Source organism: Mustelus asterias, chromosome 21 (assembly GCF_964213995.1).
Source record: "Mustelus asterias chromosome 21, sMusAst1.hap1.1, whole genome shotgun sequence".
Lineage (NCBI taxonomy): Eukaryota > Metazoa > Chordata > Chondrichthyes > Carcharhiniformes > Triakidae > Mustelus > Mustelus asterias.
In genome coordinates, this window is record NC_135821.1 from 49,201,196 (window position 1) to 49,223,805 (window position 22,610).

The 22,610-nt window shown below is 45.0% G+C and overlaps 1 protein-coding gene across 2 annotated transcripts; it reads right to left on the reverse strand.

Moving 5' to 3' along the window:
• Positions 1–947: 947 nt before the first annotated feature.
• On the reverse strand, positions 948–17,032 carry LOC144509245 (interferon alpha-inducible protein 6-like). Of its 2 annotated transcripts, none has more exons than XM_078237809.1 (5): positions 16,913–17,032; positions 12,375–12,464; positions 10,627–10,695; positions 4,364–4,525; positions 948–3,414 (listed from the first exon to the last, which is right to left on the reverse strand). In XM_078237809.1, exons 2-5 carry the CDS (start codon positions 12,439–12,441, stop codon positions 3,299–3,301), a joined length of 414 nt encoding a protein of 137 aa, XP_078093935.1. In that variant the 5' UTR covers positions 12,442–12,464; positions 16,913–17,032; the 3' UTR covers positions 948–3,298. The 2 variants fall into 2 exon arrangements, with proteins under 2 accessions (XP_078093935.1, XP_078093936.1); XM_078237810.1 differs by having other exon boundaries at positions 16,864–16,952.
• Between the last annotated feature and the right edge of the window lie 5,578 nt (positions 17,033–22,610).

Here is a 22,610-nt window from a genome sequence, read left to right on the forward strand (position 1 = left end):
ACGATGGTTCACCACACATGCTAAATTGTCCCTTAATGTCAGGGGGATTAGTGTCGGTGCAGGCTTGATGGGTCAAATGGCCTCCTTCTGCACTGTAGAGATTCTATGATACTTGGCTGTGAGCATCTTTCAAATTGTACTGGAAAGGCCAAACAATTCCTCAAATTTAAAACAATCATTCTTTCGTTCAAAACCCACCATGGCCTCACTCCTCACTACCTCTGTAATCTCCTTCAACCTGTCTAGATCTCTGCACTCCTCCATACCGGGTCTCTTGAGCACATCCAACTTTAGTTATTTCACCACTGGTGGCAGTGTTTTCAGCTGCCTTGTTCCTAAGCTCTGGGAGTCCCTGCAAATCGCCACCTCTCTTTGCTACTTTGACCAAGGTTTTGGTCATCTGGTTATCTCCTCACATAATTCAATGTCAAATTTTGTTCCATAACACTGCTTTAAATAACCTTGGAATATTTATTCCATTAATGGAGCTAATACAAATTTATGTAAATTGTTGGCACTGAGCGAGCACCACAATCATGTGAATGCAAATGGCATTGAGGTGCTACTTAAGGTCATCGGGCACCAATCTCCAATTTTTTTATGAGGCATCTGCTTCAGGCAGGAGTTTGGCCACCTATGCCTAGGCAGAAACCAAGATGGAAGAGAGCTGTAAACAGCATACCCCCATTTTGATTGTGTTCCTGCTAAAGATGAATGAAAATTGGCCTCATATCACCTTATAAACCATGCAAGTGGTACAAATTGAAGAACTTTACCCAAGGACATAATGTCAGGGGAAGTATTTGGGGTCAGCACTGTGAGGGTTTGAATGGCTTGGTATGTGACCGTGAACCTGACCTTGGTTTCCTCAGCTTTCCATATATATCACTAAGCGTTCACCAAAATGAATAGCAAATAAAATAAAATCGGCAACACTTTCAGAGCATGAAGAGAAAAGAACTTTATTGACGATAAATTGTGCATTCAAAATATTGTGGAATATTTTCTATAATTCACCTTTTTTTCCAGGTGAAGTAATTAACTTTAATAAATTCAGAACTGTCATGACATATCATTACCAGAAATAAAATGTAACAAGCTTACATAGAACAAAGAACAAAGAAAATTACAGCACAGGAACAGGCCCTTCGGCCCTCCAAGCCTGCATCGACCATACTGCCCGACTGAACTAAAACCCCCGACGCTTCCTTCCGGGGACCATATCCCTCTATTCCCATCCTATCCATGTACTTGTCAAGATGCCGCTTAAAAGTCATTACTGTATCCACTTCCACTACCTCCCCTGGCAACGAGTTCCAGGCACCCACTACTCACTGTGTAAAACATCTGCCTCGTACATCTCCTTTAATCCTTGCCCCTCTCACCTTAAACCTATGCCCTCTAGTAATTGACTCTTCCACCCTGGGAAAAAGCTTCTGACTATCCACTCTGCCATGCCTCTCATAATCTTGTAGACTTCTATCAGGTCTCCCCTCAACCTCCGTCGCTCCAGTGAGAACAAAGGTTTAAGGTGCGAGGAGCAAGGTTTAAAGGAGATGAACAAGGCAGATTTTTTACACAGAGAGTAGTGGGTGCCTGGAACTCGTTGCCGGGAGAGGGAGTGGAAGTGGATACGGTAGTGACTTTTAAGGGGTGTCTTGACAAGTACATGAATAGGATGGGAATAGAGGGATACCCGGGAGGGTAGGTTGTTTTAGTTAAGTCGGGCAGCATGGTCGGTGCAGGCTTGGAGGGCTGAATGGCCTGTTCCTGTGCTGTAATTTTCTTTGTTCTTTGCTCTTTCAAATCATGAGAAATACTTTACAGTGACTAGCTACATAATTGTACTCATGAAGTGGAGATGCCGGCATTGGACTGGGGTGGCACAGTAAGAAGTCTAACAACACCACGTTAAAGTCCAATAGACTTATTTGGTATCACGAACTTTCGGACTTTAACATGGTGTTGTGAAACTTCTAATTGTACTCCATCATTTTATCAAGTAAAGAAGTCCAGGTACCAGTACTTTAACAGTAAATAAACTCACAGCACAAGCCATGATAATGTGTAAATCTAAACCGATATCTAGGCAGCCTGGTCCTGATCTTTACTGGGTCAAGATTCCAGGCAGAATGAACAGGAATTCTGCCAGGAAGCCAGGCTGATTAACCAAATTAGTTCCTCGCCTCGCGGGGAATACAGAAGAGACCACAGTCTGGGAGCAGATAAGCTTGTGTTGCTGGGAAGAGATCCTGAGTTGGGGTGAGTGGATAAAGCATAGATTGTAGCATCAGGGGGTTATCTGAGGGGGTTCTGAGACAGATGAGGGGACAGTGGTGTTGTGATTGTGGAGTGAGATGGTGGGTTCTAATTCTGGTAGGGGTTCACTAAAAGTAGTGGGGCGGTCCGTGATTGCGAGGAGGTGGGGGCGGGCATTAATGCAAGGGCTGTGATCATGAGTACTGATGCGGGCTAACTTTGGGGCTTAAAGAAACACTTCAGTTGCTCTTGGCTCTCAAGCAGTGTTGGAAAATCATTTAATTGAGCACCTAAAAAGTGTCAATCCTCTCTTTTATTTATCAAACAGTAAAAAGTGTCAATCTTGGGACAGGAATAAATTCTGATCTGCGCAGCCCAATTAAAATATTTAAATGAGGTATCTGACTCACGGGAGTGGGTTAGTGGCTTGCTCCTTGTCCCATCTCAATTAAAAGTAGGGATGGACAGGTTCACTTTATGTTGAATTCAGGCTTGAGATTTGATAATGTTTGCATCCCACCCAACCTAAATGTAACCTGATTTTTTATTTGTTTAAAATTTCCTCTCTATAGTTTTCTTTACAATGCTCCACTTTTGAAATGCAGAGTACTGCTTTTGTGAACTGTATGTGACAGGAGGTGCAATCTGTTCCTCTCCTGTGAATTAGCATCAACTTAATCGTTGTATTCTTTACTCATGCTCAGTTATTTATTCTCGGATTGAAGCTTGCAGACGGCACTCTACATGTGTTGCGTGAACCAAGTTAGGGTTACCAAGTTAGAGCAGAAAAAAGGTAAAATACTTCACCTACAATGTAATCCTACAATAGAAATGATGCATCTGAAAATGGCTGCCTCCATTTCATTGTTATCTCTAAGTGAGTGAATACGAGGTGGGTAAAATTGGAGAGCTATTGATCAGAAGTAGACCAGTTAGTTATACCCTTACCTTCTTACCTATACAAACTGTTTGAAATCTACAAGTTTTTAAATGTATAATAACATCATGTACTTCGACTGCAATGCCACTTTCGTGCTCTTTAACGCGCATCTTTTGAGGTTGACTTTTTATTTTTTTCACACACAAAGTATTTATGGTAATAATATCCACCCTTAGCTCCAAGCCAACCCAAGGCAGTGGTCCCAGCCTTTGTCCCTGTTGAGAGAAAACACATTGATTCAGTTCTAGTTAAAGTTTTCCTCGAAGAATTAATGTAGTGATTTACTTAATTCACCATGGGATATGGGCATCATTGGCAAAGCCAGCATTGATTGAACTATTGATAGAGGGATCAGGGCTCTGAATCATTACTTCAGTAACATAGTATCCACAAAATATGAGACATTAATTCCTTTGGGAGTTCTTCAAATCTTCCAGCACCATAGGTGGCACAGTAGTTAGCACGGCTGCTTCACAGCACCAGGGACCTGGGTTCGATTCCCGGCTTGGGTCACTGTCTGTGTGGAGTCTGCACGTTCTCCCCATGTCTCCACTGCACGGGTTTCCTCCAAGTGCTCTGGGTTCCTCCCACAGTCCGAAAGACATGCTGGTTAGGTGCATTGGCCGTGCTAAATTCTCCCTCAGTGTACCCGAACAGGCGCTGGAGTGTGGCGACTAGGGGATTTTCACAGTAACTTCATTGGAGTGTTAATGTGACATTAATAAACTTAAGTGATTCTGAAATGTGAAATCACAATGACAGATGTGCATGGTGTAGCACAATTGAAGATTGTTGGACTAACACAAAGAAGGTATAATATTACTTTAGGTAGTGGTGTGGTATTGTCACTAGACTAGTAATCCAGTGAGCCAGAGTAATGCTCTGGGTACCTGGGTTCAAATCCCACCATGGGATTCAATAAAAATCTGGAATTAAAAGTTTAATTATTGTTGACCATGAAAACATTGTTGATTGTCATAAAAACCCACCTGGTTCACTAATGTCCTTTAGGGAAGGAAATCTGCCGTCCTTACCTGGTCTGGCCTACATGTGACTCCAGATCCACAGCAATGCGGCTGATTCTTAAATGCCCTCAGGACTGGGCAATAAATGCTGGCCCAGCCAGTGACACACACATCCCCTTAAAGAATAAAAACAACTTACCAAGGCTTTGTAGTGTTGCCACCAGACCTCCTGCAGCCACCCCTCCACCGTTCATATGTGCACCAATTTTCATCACTGTAGCCCCAATAGATTTCGCTGCTATCCCCTTTGTGGTAAATCCAAGATATCCAAGAGCTGCAGGACCTCCGAGCATAAGTGCTCCTGTGTCCAATGGAGAGATAATACAGCATTCAATACAATTGTGCTTGGCCATTCCTCAATAATGTCAAAGTTTTATGCATATTTATCATAGAATCGCAGCAAATTATTTTACCTAAACAGAAGAAAAGATTTTCAAAGGAGCACACACTGATTGTTACCGTTGGCAGTCAATTGGCTAAAATGATAACACTTGGAAATATACGTTTTTAAAACATATGGGGTTCTGCTTTGTGTCATCGGCACACAAGGTGGTGATATTGAGGCCCAGTATTGTTTCCCAGGGACACACAGAGGCATCAGTGGTTTTGGACATGCAATGAGGCTTGGATAAAGTGATGTCCACATGGAAATCAAAGAATCCCTACAGTGCAGAAGGAGGCCATTCAGCCCATCAAGTCTGCACCGACCACAATCCCTCCCAAGCCCTATCCCCATAATCCCATACATTTACCCTAGCTAATCGCCCTGACACTAAGGGTCCGATTTTACCATTTTCACTCTAAGTGCTGAATCTGGGCGTAATGCAGATCCGACTTAGAAACCTGCTTTCAGGCACCCCCAATACGCACTCAGCCATCTCCAGTCCCATTTGCGCTGTGGGCGGGGCTTAGCGCAGCCAAAACGATTGGAGCTCTGAACTGCGCATGCGCAGTCAGAAAAAAATTTGAAAAAGTGCACCTGTGTCAGATCGCCCCGGGCCACAGAAAGCGGAGAAAGAGGCCCGGGAGCGAAAAGCAGGAGCGATGGTGCACACACACATCACTGTCCCCCTTATCCATCCCCCCCCCCACTACCCACACACATCACTGTCCCCCTTATCCACCTCCCCACTACCCATACACATCACTGTCCCCCTTATCCACCCCCCACTACCCACACACATCACTGTCCCCCTTATCCACCCCCCCCCACTACCCACACACATCGCTGTCCCCCTTACCCACCCACCCCCCCGCTACCCAGTCCGATCACCACCCTTGTCCCCCTCCCCCCCCACCGATCGCCCGCAGAGTGGCAGCGGACCCCTCTGCCCCCCCACCAGAGATCCATCTGCCCCCCACCACCAGAGATCCATCTGCCCCCCCACCAGAGATCCATCTGCCCCCCCCACCAGAGATCCACCTGCCCCCCCCACCAGAGATCCATCTGCCCCCCCCGACCAGAGATCCATCTGTGCCCCTCCCACCAGTGAGCGATCAGGCCTTCCCCCCCCGCCGAGATACATCTTACCCACCTCCCTCCTCCCCCCCGCCCAGACAACGATCTGGCCTCACTCCCCCCGCCCCCCCCCCCGAGAATGGTCTGCCCTCACACACCCTCCCCACCCCCACCCCACCATACAACGATCTGGCTAACTCCCTTCCCCCCAGAGAATGGTCTGGCCTCACTCCCCCTCCCCTCCAGAGGAACATCTGACCCGCCTCCTCCTCCCTCCCCACCAGACAACGATTGCCCCCTGCCCCCCCCGCCAGAGATACATCTGACCCGCCTCCTCCTCCTCCCCGCTCCCCCAACCAGACAACGATCTGACCTCACTACCCTCCTCCCCCCCCAACCAGAGAATGATCTGAACCGCCTCCCTCCTCCCCCCCACCACTGATCTGAGTCAGAGAGCCGCTGGAAGCTCTGAATGTGCTCTTCAGAAGCTGGAGCGCCCGATTCAGACTTTTATTTAGCAGGTCCATTACGGCGCCGTTCCGGATTGGCAAACGTGGTGGTAAAGGGGGAAATGCTGATAAAGTTGGGCGGGCAGTTCATTAATTCAATTTAAATGCATGCAAATGCATTTAAATCGTCGTTGGGCGCGAATTGAATCGCCGCCATTCCCGGGTTTCGGTAAAGTGGCAATCTGCGTGTATGCGGGTGCGGATCGCGTTAATGGCCTCACACCCGACTTTACCACGTTTTCGTGCCCGAAAACGGGTGCGACACAATGGTAAAATCGGGCCCTAAGGGGCAATTTAGCATGGCCAATCATCCTAACACGCATCTTTGGAGTGTGGGAGGAAACCGGAGCACCTGGCAGAAACCCACGCAGACATGGGGAGCATGTACAAATTTAACACAGACAGTGACCCGAGGCCAGAATTGAACCCGGGTCCCTGGCACTGTGAGGCAGCAGTGCTAACCACAGTGCCTTCGTGCCCTTGCCTAATCCTTTGCAAATGCCAGAAGCCTAAGAAACAGTGTTATCCTCATGTTACACAGTGCAAATGGTTGATAAAATGCTAGAATCTTAAATTCAGGCACCACTATTCATTCATGTAAGTTAAAGGGGGAGGCAGTGTTAGGATCCTGGACTCAACCCAAAGATATGTCATGAAGCCAGACTAGACCCCAGCAATTTTTCTATTTCAGCATGAATGTGAGAAAGGGATGCTTTGCTCCAGGAGTAATTCTGCTGACAAATTAGCGGTTTTTTAAAATCAAAATAAGCTTTATTCATAACACAGTTTAAATATAACTCTAACAAAATGAAGCAAGATAACTTTTAACAGTTGAACAATAGTTAAAAAAATGAAAGGAAACAACTCTAATGTCTAACTTATCACTATCTCAGTTCCAAATAAGCAACATTCCTCTTAGAGCCAAATGCCCAATTAGCAATCCCATGCATAGGTGCTATAAAATGTATTGACAGCTTGAAGCTTTCAGAGAGATTTTGATTTCAAGAACAGGTTGCAGACTTCAGTCTTTAAACACCTCAGCAGAAACTGAACAGGAAGCTTTTTTTTTCTCTCTGCTACATACCTAGCTCCTCCCACATTATCACATGGTCCTGGATATCTAAACCCACTTTCCATTCCTTTCATCAAAAAACCCAGGGGAAATCTCCATTTATAAACAAGAATCCATTCGCCCTCTCCTAAGTATCACTATATGGCGAAAATGAGTAATTATCTTGCTCCCCTAGCATCTGAACTGAATTCCTTCCAGACATACCGACTGCCTGTAGAACCAACTGAACTTTAAGACAGTGTCCTGAAACATATATATACATATATATTTATTTAAATATATGTTCATATGTGCCTATCAGCACAACAGGAAAGTAATTTTTGACAACTTTTTTGAAAAAAAGTGTCTGATAGTACTCTCGAATGTTTCTGGAGATTTTTTTTGTTGAGTTCGTAAATTTGGCAGGGGGTGTTACCTGATTTAAATAAGGTACAGGTACAGGTACTGTCTGTACCTGTAAAGACTTGATTACCTGTAAAAACACACATTCCAACCATTAGCTTGCAGTTGTGTCTGCCTATATATGCTATGTTTGTGAGCCCACCTCTCCACACACCTGATGAAGGAGCAGTGTTGCGAAAGCTCATGATTCCAAATAAACCTATTGGACTTTAACCTGGTGTTGTGAGACTTCTTACTGATTTAAGTAAGGAAGGCAGAGAAGTAGGTGGCCTGTGCACACACAGAGTGAAACAGGTAGGGAGGCAGCAGTGGCAATGCCAAAGTGGGGCTGTAGCATGCTAATGAGGTTGAGCACAGGCTAAACAAGGGCTACAAAGCCAGAGGTTCATGGTCATACCGCTTGCTCATAGTGCCAGATTGCAAGATAAAGGTGCGCAAGAAGTTGAGAAAGTACTTAAGCCATCATCCTCAATATTCTCTTCAATGCCAGATGCTCCATCACAGCTGTCCTCTGTGTTGTGGACCACCAAACATATGTGGATTAGGTGGATTGCTCAATTGCCACTGAATGTCAGGAAGATTAAAAGGGTTATTTCATGTGGTCACAGGGATAAGGCCTGGTTGGGATTATAGACAGTGCAGGCTTGATGGGTCAAATGGCTTCATTCTGCACAGTAGGGATTCTATGGTCTCCTCTGTAAGGCTCAGCAGAACAGGTTTCATTGTGCACCATTGGTTCTACTCTGTCCCCTTCTCTGTTTCCTTGACATGCAAAAGAGGGGACATAATGTCAGTCATGTTTCTGCACTGGGTTTGGGTGCTGTGCCTGCCATGGTTGAATAGCTGGAGATATGTGGGGGTCGCCGGATGTGGGTCTGAGGCTGGCATCATTACTGGTTCATGAAACAGAGGTGGAGCAACTGGATATTAAGCTTAAACTCCAGGTGTGAAAACTACTCCAATAAGAGCTACACCTTTCAGAATGAATGAGAAAGAAAAGCAAAGGAAAAATCCTGGAGAATAATTGAGAATGGCTGCACTAACAGTGAATTTTCCTTATTGGCAAACGTCTGCTGTCAACATCAACAACCCCTGTCTACATCAACGGGGACGAAGTAGAAAGGGTCGAGAGCTTCAAGTTTTTAGGTGTCCAGATCACCAACAACCTGTCCTGGTCCCCCCATGCTGACACTATAAGAAAGCCCACCAACATCTCTACTTTCTCAGAAGACTAAGGAAATTTGGCATGTCAGCTACAACTCTCACCAACTTTTACAGAATCACCATAGAAAGCATTCTTTCACAGCTTGGTATGGCTCCTGCTCTGCCCAAGACTGCAAGGAACGACAAAAGGTCGTGAATGTAGCCCAATCCATCATGCAAACTTGCCTCCCATCCATTGACTCTACCTACACTTCCCATTGCTTTGGCAAAGCAACCAGCATAATTAAGGACCCCACGTACCCCAGACATTCTCTCTTCCACCTTCTTCCATTGGGAAAAAGATAGAAAAGTCTGAGGTCACGTACCAACTGATTCAAGAAGAGCTTCTTCCCTGTTGCTGTTAGACTTTTGAATGGACTTACCTTGCATTAAGTTGATCTTTCTCTACACCCTAGCTATGACTGTAATAGTACATTCTGCACTCTCTCCTTTCCTTCTCTGTGAATGGTATGCTTTGTATAGCGCGCAAGAAACAATACTTTTCACTGTATGTTAATACATGTGACAATAATAAATCAAATCAAATCAAAATCAAAAATAATATTACTGCAGAAAATGCTAGAACTCAATTGCATCATTTATGTAAGTGGAATACATACATATATGCATGTGTATTGTTGCCATTTTCCATGAAGGAATGGACACATACACATAAAAGGTGAGCAATCATCCCCTTAACTGTAGTGACCTTACTGCTGTGAACTCATGTGTTGACTTGCACTAGTCAAGCCTGAAAATGAGCTTGAATGAATCCAACCAATTCTCACTTAAACCAGCCAGAATGAGAAGAAATGCCAGTTCAGCCCTCATCTCCACTCAGCTCTTGACACCTGGCCTTGCTTTGTACCAAAAGACGAGTAAAGCCGAACATTTCCCCACAGGAGCATGATTGTGAAAGCTATACAGAAGCAAATCTCACGGGCCGCTTGAATGGCAGCTAAAAACAAGAATGGCAACTGCACGAAACAAGGTTGCTCATTCACGTAAGCACAGTGGGTGTGTACTCTGAAAACAGGTCAATCACCCCGAAGTGTGTACTTACACAAAAAGATACATACTCCACCCTTTAAAAAAATACAACATACGTCAACCACTATTGTTGCCTTTTCACAAGTGTTACGTCCATTAGAATTTCATACAAAGAAATTAAATTCTGAAGTTGCATAGTATGATTTGATGCTCTTTTGGAGCGTCAGCGCAGATTCAGTGGGCTGAATGGCCTCCTTCTGCACTGTAGGGATCCTATGGTTCTGTGATTTATTTTTACTATTTCAGAATGCACTATTATCTGCATTACCTGCTCACTATGTGATCCAATCCCTTTGTTGGATGATCTATATATTTATCGATTCTCAACATTATTGAGACAAAGCGGGTGGCACGGTGGCACAGTGGTTAGCACTGCTGCCTCACAGTGCCAGGGACCCGGGTTCAATTCCCAGCTTTGGCCACACTCTGTGTGGAGTTTGCACATTCTCCCCATGTCTGCATGGGTTTCCTGTGAGTGCTCTGGTTTCTTCCCACACTCCAAAGATGTGCAGGTTAGGTGGATTGGCTATGCTAAATTGCCCCTTAGTGTCAGGGGGACTAGCTAGGGTAAATGCATGGGGTTATGGGGATAGGGCCTGGGTGGGATTGTGGTCAGTGCAGACTCGATGGACCAGATGGCCTCCTTCTGCACTGTAGGATTCTATGATTCTATATTCTGAATTGTGAATATTAATTGATGTTCATACCTCCACCAACAACAATGTATGGGAGCGCATCTATTATTCCACAGGAGTCATCTTCTTCTGAAGGAGGATCTGAGGAAGAGGAAAGATTTTTTAAAGGTTTAAATGGCTATATCTTCTCATAGTTCTCTATTTTGTTCCTATCTTTCGGCTGATGTTGACTCGTGATTGGGTAAAATTGTGCTGCCGTGCGAAATCATGGCTACACCATTCCATGACTTACCTTCTTGATGTATGCCAGCAGCACAGATAATTTGCCCTTGAATTTCACATGTTATCCAACTGCCTTTACCTTGTGCTTGAGCCCAGGTAGTGAGTGTCATCAAGGCATTTCTTTATTGATCCATTGTAACTGAGCCAAATCCTTTCCTAACCCTCTGCTACCAATGACAAGGGGGAATGGATACAGGATTATCATTAGCTGCTATCTCAATGTAAGAGATTAAGAAGAGGGAGCAAGTGAGGTTTTGTTGTACAGACTAGTGAAGCTGTGGAATTCACTTCCAAAGTTAGTGATTGAGATAAATTGTGCCAACACTCAAAATGTGAGTGGATAGGTGAATAAGGAAAGTAAAGTGACTCGAAAATAGGGGAAGTAAATGCAATTAGTGATTAGCACTGCTACCTCACAATGCCAGGGATCCGGGTTCGATTCCTGGCTTGGGTCACTGTCTGTGCGGACTCTGCACATTCTCCCCGTGTCTGCCTAGGTTTCCTCCGGGTGCTCTGGTTTCCTCCCACAATCCAAAAGACATGCTGGTTCAGTGCATTGGCCATGCTAAATTCTCCTCCAGTGTACCCGAACAGGTGCCAGAGTGTGGCCACTAGGGGATTTTCACAGTAACTTCATTGCAGTGTTAACATAAGCCTACTTGTGACACTAATAAATAATTATAAATTAGGGCTATTTTCTCACATAAAGGACACATTTTTCTTATGTGGGTCAACTTGCTGGAATTCCGGGATTGAGGAATTACTCATCATTCCAATTGTAAGGAAGGGCATGAACATCCTAAAAAGATGAATAGAAGAAAACCATTGCTTATATTCAAATGTATTGCAATAAAATGACATGTTTCAAATCCTGCACAATCTCCAACACGCACGTGGAGCATCGGAAAGAAAGTTTTTTTTAAAAAAACAAGCTAATCAGGCAAAATAAAATTGTGGGCAATTCATTTCCAATCCTATGGGCAATCAAAAACAAGATGAGAACAGAACAGTGTCACCATGGAGTGACACGGTGGCACAGTGGTTAGCACTGCTGCCTCACAGCGCCAGGGACCTGGGTTCCATTCCAGCCTTGGGTGACTGCGTAGAGTTTGCACGTTCTTCTCGTGTCTGCGTGCGTTTCCTTCGGGTGCTCCAGTTTCCTCCCACAGTCCAAACAAGTACAGGTTAGGTGGATTGGTGATGCTAAATTGCCCCTTAGTGTCCCAAGACATTAGGTTAGATGGATTAGCCATGGTAAATGTTTGAGGTTGCAGGGATAGGATGGGAGAGAGGGCCTGGGTAATTTACTCTGTCAGAGAGCCAGTGCAGACTCGATGGGCTGAATGGCCACTGTAATGATTCTATGAATTACATGACACTTAAACCCAATATCAGGTGCCAATGTGGCACCAAATTTGCCCAGCAGAAATATAACACCAGTGGTGTGCGACACAGGAATTGTAAGGAAGTTTGATGGGCGGACAGTGTGTCAAATATTGTAATAATGTATCATTCATGGCAAAGAATTGAAAACTCACCTGTGGTTGCAAATGTGCTTGAAAATAGCAGGTAGGTAATGAAGAAACTGAATGTTCCACGAAACATAGCTGCAGTTAAGTGGCTGTAATCTGGAATTGAAAGTTGGCATCAATAAGAGTGACCATAAAACCACCATTGATTGTCATAAGAACCAGTTTGTTTCACCAATGGCCTTTAGGGAAGGAAATCTGACATCCTCAGCTAGTTTGTCTTTCGTGTGACCCACGGCAATGTGGCTGGCTCTTGGCTGCCCTCTAAAGTGACCTAGCAAGCTATTCAGGGCATTTAGGGATAGGCAGCAAATTCTGACCTTGCCGCATCTTTTGAAAGAATGAATCTTTGAAAGTGCATTCTTCAGTGGGGTGGTTTAGCTCATTGGCTAAATGGCTCTTCTCTCTTAGGCAGTCCCTTGGGGTCGAAGGCCACTTGCTTCCGTGCTAAAAATGAGCTCTCAGGTGACTGAGGAGTCCAATGCCTGACTTGCAATCTCCGTCACAGGTGGGGTACATGGTGGTTGGAGGAGCGGGCGTGTGTTTGTGGTTTGTGGTCCTGTGTAATGAGACAGGTAAAATTAATGATCTCCTTGTGAGGGATCCTCTTGGAATGAGTGATCACAATATGGTTGAATTTCTAATACAGATGGAGGGTGAGAAAGAAGGGTCCCAAACCAGTGTCCTCTGCTTGAACAAGGGGGATTACAATAGGATGAGGGCGGAGTTGGCTAATGTAGACTGGGAACACAGACTAATTGGTGGGACAGTTGAGGAACAGTGGAGGATTTTTAAGGAGATTTTTCTCAGTACTCAGCAAAAATATATTCCAGTGAAAAAGAAGGAATGTAAGAAAAGGGATAACCAGACATGGATAACTAAGTTAATAAAGGAAAGTATCAAATTAAAAACCAATGCATACAGAGTGGCCAAACTTAGTGGGGAACTAGAAGGTTGGGAAGGCTTTAAAAAACAACAAAGAACTACTAAGAAAGCAATAAAGAAAGGAAAGATAGATTATGAAAGTAAACAAGCACAAAATATAAAAACTGATAGTAAAAGATTTACAAACATATAAAACGGAAAAGAGTGGCTAAAGTAAATGTTGGTCCCTTAGAAGATGAGAAGGGGGATTTAATAATAGGAAACGAAGAAATGGCCGAGGCTTTAAACAAGTTTTTTGTGTCGGTCTTCACAGTGGAGGACACAAATAGCATACCAATAATTGATGGTCATCGGACTGTAGGGGGTGAGGACCTTAAAACGACCACTGTTACTAAAGAGGTAGTGCTGGGTGGGCTAATGGGACTAAAGGTAGACAAGTCCCCTGGTCCGGATAGAATGCATCCCAGGGTACTAAAAGAAACGGCAGAAGAAATAGCAAATGCATTAGTTGTAGTTTATCAAAATTCACTGGACTCTGGGGAGGTGCCAACTGATTGGAAAACAGCTAATGTAACGTCACTGTTTAAAAAAGGAGGTAGACAAAAGGCAGGTAACTACAGGCCGGTTAGCTTAACATCCGTAGTTGGGAAAATGCTGGAACCTATCATTAAGGAAGAAATAGCAGGACACCTGGAAAAGAATGGTTCAATCAAGCAGATGCAGCATTGATTCATGAAGGGAAAGTCTTGCTTGACTAATTTACTGGAATTATTTGAGGATATAACGACTGCGGTTGACAGAGGGAACCGGTGGATGTGGTGTATTTAGATTTCCAGAAGGCATTCGATAAGGTGCCTCACAAAAGGTTGCTGCATAAGATAAAGGTACACGGAGCTGGGGGTAAAGTGTTAGCATGGATTGAGGATTGGCTATCTTGAGGGCGGCACGGTAGCACAGTGGTTAGCACTGCTGCTTCACAGCTCCAGGGTCCCGGGTTCGATTCCCGGCTCGGGTCACTGTCTGTGTGGAGTTTGCACATTCTCCTCGTGTCTGCGTGGGTTTCCTCCGGGTGCTCCGGTTTCCTCCCACAGGCCAAAGATGTGCGGGTTAGGTTGATTGGCCAGGTTAAAAATTGCCCTTTAGAGTCCTGGGATGCGTAGGTTAGAGGGATTAGCGGGTAAAAATATGTGGGGGTAGGGCCTGAGTGGGATTGTGGTCGGTGCAGACTCGATGGGCCGAATGGCCTCCTTCTGCACTGTAGGGTTTCTATGATTCTATGATTCTATGAACAGAAAGCAGAGAGTCGGAATAAATGGGTGCTTTTCCGGTTGGCAATCAGTGACCAGTGGCGTGCCGCAGGGATCGGTGCTGGGGCCTCAACTATTTACCATATACATAGACGATCTGGAGGAGGGGACCGAGTGTAGGGTAACAAAGTTTGCGGATGACACAAAGATGAGTGGGAAAGCAAATTGCGTGGAGGACACAGATAGTCTGCAGAGAGATTTGGATAGGCTAAGTGAGTGGGCAAGGATCTGGCAGATGGAGTATAACGTTGGTAAGTGTGAGGTTATCCACTTTGGAAGGAATAATAGTAAAATGGACTATGATTTAAACGGTGAAAAATTACAACATGCTACTGTGCAGAGGGACCTGGGGGTCCTTGTGCATGAATCACAAAAACTCAGTTTGCAAGCGCAGCAAGTAATCAAGAAGGCAAATGGAATGTTGGCCTTTATCGCAAGAGGGATGGAGTATAAAAGCAGGGAGGTCATGCTGCAACTGTACAGGGTACTGGTGAGGCCGCACCTAGAGTACTTTGTACAATTTTGGTCCCTTTATTTAAGAAAGGATATATTAGCTTTGGAGGGGATACAGAGAAGGTTCACCAGGTTGATTTCGGAGATGAGGGGGTTAGCTTATGAGGAGAGATTGAGTAGACTTGACCTGTACTCATTGGAGTTTAGAAGGTTGAGGGGAGATCTTATAGAGACATATAAGATAATGAAGGGTCTAGACAGGGTAGAAGCAGCGAGGTTATTTCCACTTACAATGGAAACAAGAACTAGGGGGCATAGCCTCAAAATACGGGGGAGTCAATTTAGAACAGAGTTGAGGAGGAACTTCTCCCAGAGGGTAGTGAATCTTTGGAATTCTCTGCCCAATGAAGCAGTAGAGGCTACTTCGTTAAATGTGTTTTAGTCACAGATAGACAGATTTTTAACCATTAAGGGAATTAAGGGTTATGGGGAGCGGGCGGGTAAGTGGAACTGAACCCACTATCAGATCAGCCATGATCTTATTGAATGGCGGAGCAGGCTTGAGGGGCCAGAAGGCCTACTCCTGCTCCTCTTTCTTATGTTCTTATATTCTTATGTTCAACAGCACCTGGTTATTCCCAATTCCAGTTAGAACCATAGAACCATAGAAAATTACAGCTCAGAAACAGGCCTATTGGCCCTTCTTGTCTGTGCCGAACCATTTTATGCCGAGTCCCACTGACCTGCACTTGGACCATATCCCTCCACACCCCTCTCATCCATGAACCCGTCCAAGTTTTTCTTAAATGTTATAGAACCATAGATGTCAATTTAGGATCTGCCCCCTCACCCTGCCCCGAGAATGGAAGGCAATGGCAAATCACAACTGTGTAAAACAAAAAGAACAATAGCAGACAATGATTCTAGGATGTGGCACCGTGGTTAGCACTGCTGCCTCACAGCGCCAGGGACCCGGTTCAATTCTGGCCTTGGGTCGCTTGTCTATGTAGAGTCACGTTCTTCCCGTGTCAGCATGGGTTTCTTCCGGGTGCTCTGGTTTCCTCCAATAGTCCAAAAGACATGCTGGTTAGGTGCATTGGCCATGCTAAATGTTTACTTTAGTTTATTTATTAATTAGTCACAAGTAAAGCTTACATTAACATTGCAATGAAGTTACTGTGAAATTCCCCTAGTTGCCACGCTTCAGCGCCTGTTCGGGTCAATGCACCTAACCAGCACGTCTTTCAGACTGTGGGAGGAAACCAGAGCACCTGGAGAAAACCCACACAGACCTGGGGAGAACGTGCAATCTCCACGCAGACAGTGACCCAAGCTGGGAACCGAACCCAGGTCCCTGGCGCTGTGAGGCAGCAGTGCTAACCACTATGCCACTGTGCTGCCCACAATGAAAATCTTCCCTGGATGAGGGTCACACAAAACTGGATGTCTGGTGTTTTCACATAAGGACAAAGAACAATACAGCACAGGAACAGGCCCTTCGGCCCTCCAAGCCTGCACCGATCATGTATTCCTAACTAGACCATCTGTTTGTATCCCAAAGAACGAAGAACAATACTGACATTGAACAAACATGACGCTATTTGAGTTAACATGTAAAGAAGAGGTTTAAAAAGCACAGCTGATACCCTGTCAGTTCATTGCCTCAGGAAGGTAGCAATTGCTTCAAGACACCAGAAGAAAAATGGAAGAATCATCGGAAGAGGAAAAGAGGAGAAATACAGAGATATTTCAAAAAGCATTAAAACATGCAGGTCTGCAACATAAATTGCAGACACTTCGACTGGAGTGAGAAAGTTAAAGGTCAATTGAAAAATTTGGCGCGTTGCTCTCACCAATTATTCATAAAACTTCACAAATCCTTCATCAAAAGTATTAAAATACCTTGGCTGCAATCCGTTGGAGATCTGTTTGTGATCAGAGACACAAAAAAAAACAAATGAAGAGTAAGTGTCTAACTGGTGGCACTGTGGGTTTTTATACACAGCAGACCTGGCCTCGTTCCAAAAGAAACAGATCAGTTTCAATTCTGGAGAACTAAAACCTGAGTTTCGATTTTGGTGAAGGCATATCATTTTAGGTTGAGACAACAAATCCAAAACTGAACTACCTGTCCAGAGGTTTTGTTTTAAGCTGCAGCCGCTGATTTTAAAAATGTGTCCAAATTGTTTACGGCGATAAAACTAATTGTACCCGGCAGAGGAAATCGGTTTGGAAATCGTCATTATGCAATGAAATCCTCTGTTATTCAAATCGACTCATGTTTTTCTTGTTTAAGGGAACACCCTCGTGCCCCCACCCCCATGCCCCCATGCAACTCAATCCAACTACTCCAGTATTTGGTGGGATTTTCCAGCCACGCTTGCCCTAAAGCCGGAAAATCCCACCCGAGGTCAAGGGACCTTTGCATGGTCCGCTCCCCCCCCCCCCCCCCCCCCCCCACCCCGCCCCGCCTGTTATGATTTCTGTGGTGGACGGGACGCCACAGAACATTCCCCCCCATTGAGTGGGAAACATTCACTTTAATGTTTGGAATCATGCATTTTCATATCTTGTGGTGAAGACTAGTGGTGGAATCTGTCCTCAAGCCATTAGAGATTATTTGGTGAACTGCACGGGTGTACTGCACAGATTGCAATGTCTCTTGCAAGGTCATGGCATTCAATCAAAGCCAGGTAATGTGATGGTCACATTGGATACACTTAGCAGATTGTCCAACCCAGTAAAAACAGAATCTGTATCCATACATCTAAAACAGGCTTGTCCAAAGTATGGCCTGTGAGCTGGATGTGGCTGCAAAGCCCCGCCATGCAGCTCCTAGCCCCAGTTTTCAACTTCCCTGCCAACAGGTGAGTTCCAATGGAAGATTATGCTTGCAGCTATTCCTCCAATCACAGGCCAGTTCTCTCTCGCTTTTGCTTCTGATAGGCGGACTAGTGAGCCTATCGGTGGCAAATGAGGGAGTGAATCAATATCTGATTGGAGGAGCAGTGAACACCGTGTTGCTGAGTGCTGCCAGGCTGAGGGAAGAGAACCAAAGGTGAGGCTCAAGCCCTGGGAGCCAGGTACCTCTGACCTGAACCCCAGGGAGGGTGCGTTCAGGTCAGGAAGTCATGTCAGGGACAGTGAGGCTGAGGTTGCATTGGGAGGTTGAGTCAGGGTCTGGGAGGCCAAGGTTGAGTGGATGTCTGGGAGGTCAAGGTCAAGTCGGAGCCCAGGAAGCCGAGGTTGAGTCGAGGTCTGGGAGGTCAAGTTAGGTCCTGGGAGGTTGAGTCAGAGTCTGGGGGGTCAATTCGAAGCCCAAGAGGCTGAGTAGGGGTGTAGGAGGCTGAGGTTGAGTCTGGGTCTGGGAGGACGAGTCAGGGCTCAGGACGCCGAAATTGAGTCAGGGTCAGGGGCCTGGGAGATTGAGTCAGGGTCTGGGAGGCCAAGGTTGAGTCACTGTCAATAAGTTTGAGGCATGCCAAGAGCATGTGCCAAGTCAGCACAAAGAGCCATTGATTCCACATGAAGACCCTGCCCAACCTTAATGCCTCGATTAAACCTGCCTCTATCACACTCTCAGGCAGTGCATTCCAGACCCTGATGACTCGCTGTGCGAACAGGCTTGCTCTCTTATCACTTTTGCTTCTTTTACCAATTACCTTAAATCTGATTCTCGATCCTTCCGCCAATGGGAACACTTTCTTCCTACCTATCATATTCAGGTCCCTCATGATTTTGAATACTTCTATCAAATCTCCTCTCAGGCTTCTCTTCTCTGAGGAAAACAGTCCCAACCTCTCCAATCCAGCTTCATAATTCGAGTTTCTCATCCCTGAAATCATTCTTGTAAACCTCTTTAGCACTCTCACCAATGCGTTCACATCCTTCTTAAATGTGGTGCCCAGCACTGTACACAGTACTCCAGCTGAGATCTAGCTAGCTGATGCAAGCTCAACATAACCTCCTTGCTCTTGTGCACTATGCCTCTGCTAATAAAGCCTTGAACACTGTCTGTTTTATTAGCCACTCTGTCAACTTGTCCTGTCACCTTTAATGACTTATGCACATAGACACTAATTTCTTCAGAATCAACATCCTGTGAAGTTATTGCACACAAAGCTACAACAGTAAGGAGTACCAAGAACAAATCAGATCCATTCCATCTCCTCAACCATTGCACAGTCCTAATGCAGCAAGAACTAAATCCCAAGTGCAACCATGAGCAACATCCAAGAATAATAATCCAACAGATCACTGCGAGCAATGGAGGCAACCTCTAAACAACATTACCGTTACAAGATCTGGGTGCACCTACAAAACGCTTTAGAAACTCATAGATTCATCAGTCCTATACACTTTTGTAATAGTAACCAAAGATGAACATGTGTTGTAAATAGTTATACTTCTTTGGGAATTGAGGGGGGGTGGTGTATCTTTTAAAAAGAAATGGGGATGTTGTAATGTGCCTTTTAGGGATTGTGGCATGGCATCACTACAAAGAAAATATGTCATGCGATCCAGTTTCAGTTTTCCATTTGCTTTCGACAGAGCATAAACACCTCTAGATCTCCGATGCCTTCAAACTTTATACCCATGTATATCTGTTCCCATTGGCCTAGTCTTAATAAATGAGCCAACTTTAAATTTTTAATAAAGGAATACATTTTTTGAAGTCTGTTTTTCTAATTTGCTGAGGTAAGATCTAAGAATAAAAGCATAATACTGCGGATGCTGGAAATCTGGAATAAAAACAGAAAGTGCTGGAAAAACTCAGCAGGTCCGGCAGCATCTGTGGAGAGAAACATAGATAAAGTTCTGGATCTAAATGAGGTGACACGGTGGCACAGTGGTTAGCACTGCTGCCTCACAGCGCCAGGGACCTGGGTTCGATTCCCAGCTTGAGTCACTGTCTGTGTGGAGTGTGCACGTTCTCCCTGTGTCTGCGTGGGTTTCCTCCCACAGTCCAAAGATGTGTGGGTTAGCTGGATTGGCCATGCTAAAATTGCCGCTTAATGTCATGGGGACTAGCTAGGATAAATGTGTGGGGTTATGGGGATGGGGCTTGAGTGGGATTGTGGTCAGTGCAGACTCGATGTGCTGAATGGTCTCCTTCTGCATTGTATGATTCTATGATCCTTCTACAGATCTAAGAATATCTCCTGCATAGATAAGGAGAGTAAGAGTTTTAACAACACCAGGTTAAAGTCCAACAAGTTTATTTGGTAGCAAATGCCAAATGGCATTTGCTACCAAATAAACCTGTTGGACTTTAACCTGGTGTTGTTAAAACTCTTACTGTCTTTACCCCAGTCCAACGCCGGCATCTCTATATCATAGATAAGGAGAGACAATACCACCATAAACTCTTTTGAAGTTCCTTTGAAAATTACTTTAGAGTTTTTTCTTATCTGTCCTTAGTGTAAAGAGAACTTGAAAGGCCCTGGGTCTTAATTTTATCATGGCACAGACACATGTTGAAACCAAAGCTATCAGCTCATGCTGGCCATGCATGTGCTTTAAGACCTCTGAGTAAAAATGGCTATACCTGAATATGTGTCCCCTTTCTCAATTCTAAAACATACTATCCTAAATACGTATGAATTCTACCTATTTATGTATTTCTTTCACAAATCAATCCAGGTAAACCTGCTTGCCACACACTCAAAAACTATTTTTTATTCATTCATGGGATGTGAGTGTCACTGACTAGGCCAATATTTATTGCTTATCCCTAATTGCCCTTGAGAAGGTGATGGTGAGTTGCCTTCTTGAGTTGCTGCAGTCCATGTGGTGTCGGTACATCCATAGTGCTGTTTGGGAGGTGTTTCAGGATTTAGACCCTGCTATGGTGAAGGAGTCGTGATATATTTCTAAGTCAGGATGGTGAGTGACTTGGAAGGGAACTTGCAGGTGGTGGTGTTCCCATGCATCCTTGGGAAAGCATGAGAGTGCAGTCTAAAGTCTGCTGCCAAGATTTTGGCCACTTCTGCTTAGTATCCTTTAACCTCGATGTGAACATCACATTTCTCTCTCTGGAGGGGCACAGAGTTCTTGGGGCATTCATTGAAAGGGTTTCCCACAACACAATGTTGTGGTCCAATCAAGAATCACTTCCACGATTTCCCACACAATCCAACCTGTCCCTGGCTCCAGAATTTCTGTATGATTGTCAGCTACGCTTTAAGGAAATCACATCAAACAGGCCTTGTCTGCTGCTCAGGGAACTCCACATAACTTGTCTTCTTTGAACCCACCAACCGCTGAACACAAAATCCACCATATGGAGAGCAAAGTTGCTGCAGGATCTTGAAGGGGCGGCACGGTGGCACAGTGGTTAGCACTGCTGCCTCACAGCACCAGGGACCCAGGTTCAATTCCGACTTTGGGTCACTGTGCAGAGTCTGCATGTTCTCCCCGTGTCTGCGTGGGTTTCCTCTGGGTGCGCTGGTTTCCTCCCACAGTCCAAAAATGTGTGGGTTAGGTTGATTGGCCATGCTAAATTGCTCCTTAGTGTTAGGGGGATGTCAGGGAGATTAGTAGGATAAATATGTGGGGTTATGGGGATAGGGCCTGGGTGGGATTGTTGTCAGTGCAGACTCAATGGGCCAAATGGCCACCTTCTGCACTGTAGGGATTCTATGATTCTAAGGATATGAAAAAAAGCTTTTGTAGTCAGTTAGATTGTCAACTAGAACATTGGTTCCCTCTTGTGGCCATCATTTTCCTGTGCTGAAGAAATGTTACTTTTACACAACTTCAGCGGAGGATAGCCCTGGTGGGGAGACACTGGGTCACCTGTGTCTTTTCACTTTGCAGACGTTCTCAAGGGAATTTTGGGATGAGCAATAGATTTTGTCCTTGCCACTGACGCCCACATTAAGGTTACAATCTTGCAGTGTAGAAGGAGGCCTTTCGGCCCATTGAGTCTGCACGAACACTCTGACAGAGTGGGTTTTCTCCGGGTGCTCCGGTTTCCTCCCACAGTCCAAAGATGTGCAGGTTAGGTGAATTGGCCATGCTAAATTCTCCCTCTGTACCCGAACAGGCGCTGGAATGTGGCGACTCGAGGATTTTCACAGTATCTTCATCACAGTGGGAATGTAAGCCTACTTGTGACAATAAATAAACTTTACTTTACTTTTCTTACCCAGGTCCTCTTCCCAGCTTTATCCCTGTAACCCCACAGATTTATCACGGCTAATCCATCTTGGGACACTAAGGGGCAATTTAGCATGGTCAATCCAACTAACGTGCATATCTTTGGACTGTAGGAGGAAACCTACGCAGACATGGGAGAATGTGCAAACTCCACACAGACAGTCACCCAAAGCTGGAATTGAACCCAGGTCCATGGTGCTGTGAGGCAGCAGTGCTGACCACTGTGCCATTGTGCTGCCCTATCATCTCATGAAAAAATGTATTCAAAAGAACTTTAGTCCTTAAATGTGTTCTGGCATTCCCTGGGGTGCAAATCACACTTTATTTATATTGCAGGGATGGGTGAGTATCAAAGGACAGGTGCCCATGAAGAAACAACCGTGGAGTGTCTGGTTGCTTCATTTCTAACTGTGAATCTTTTCCACTGTTTGAAGGAAGT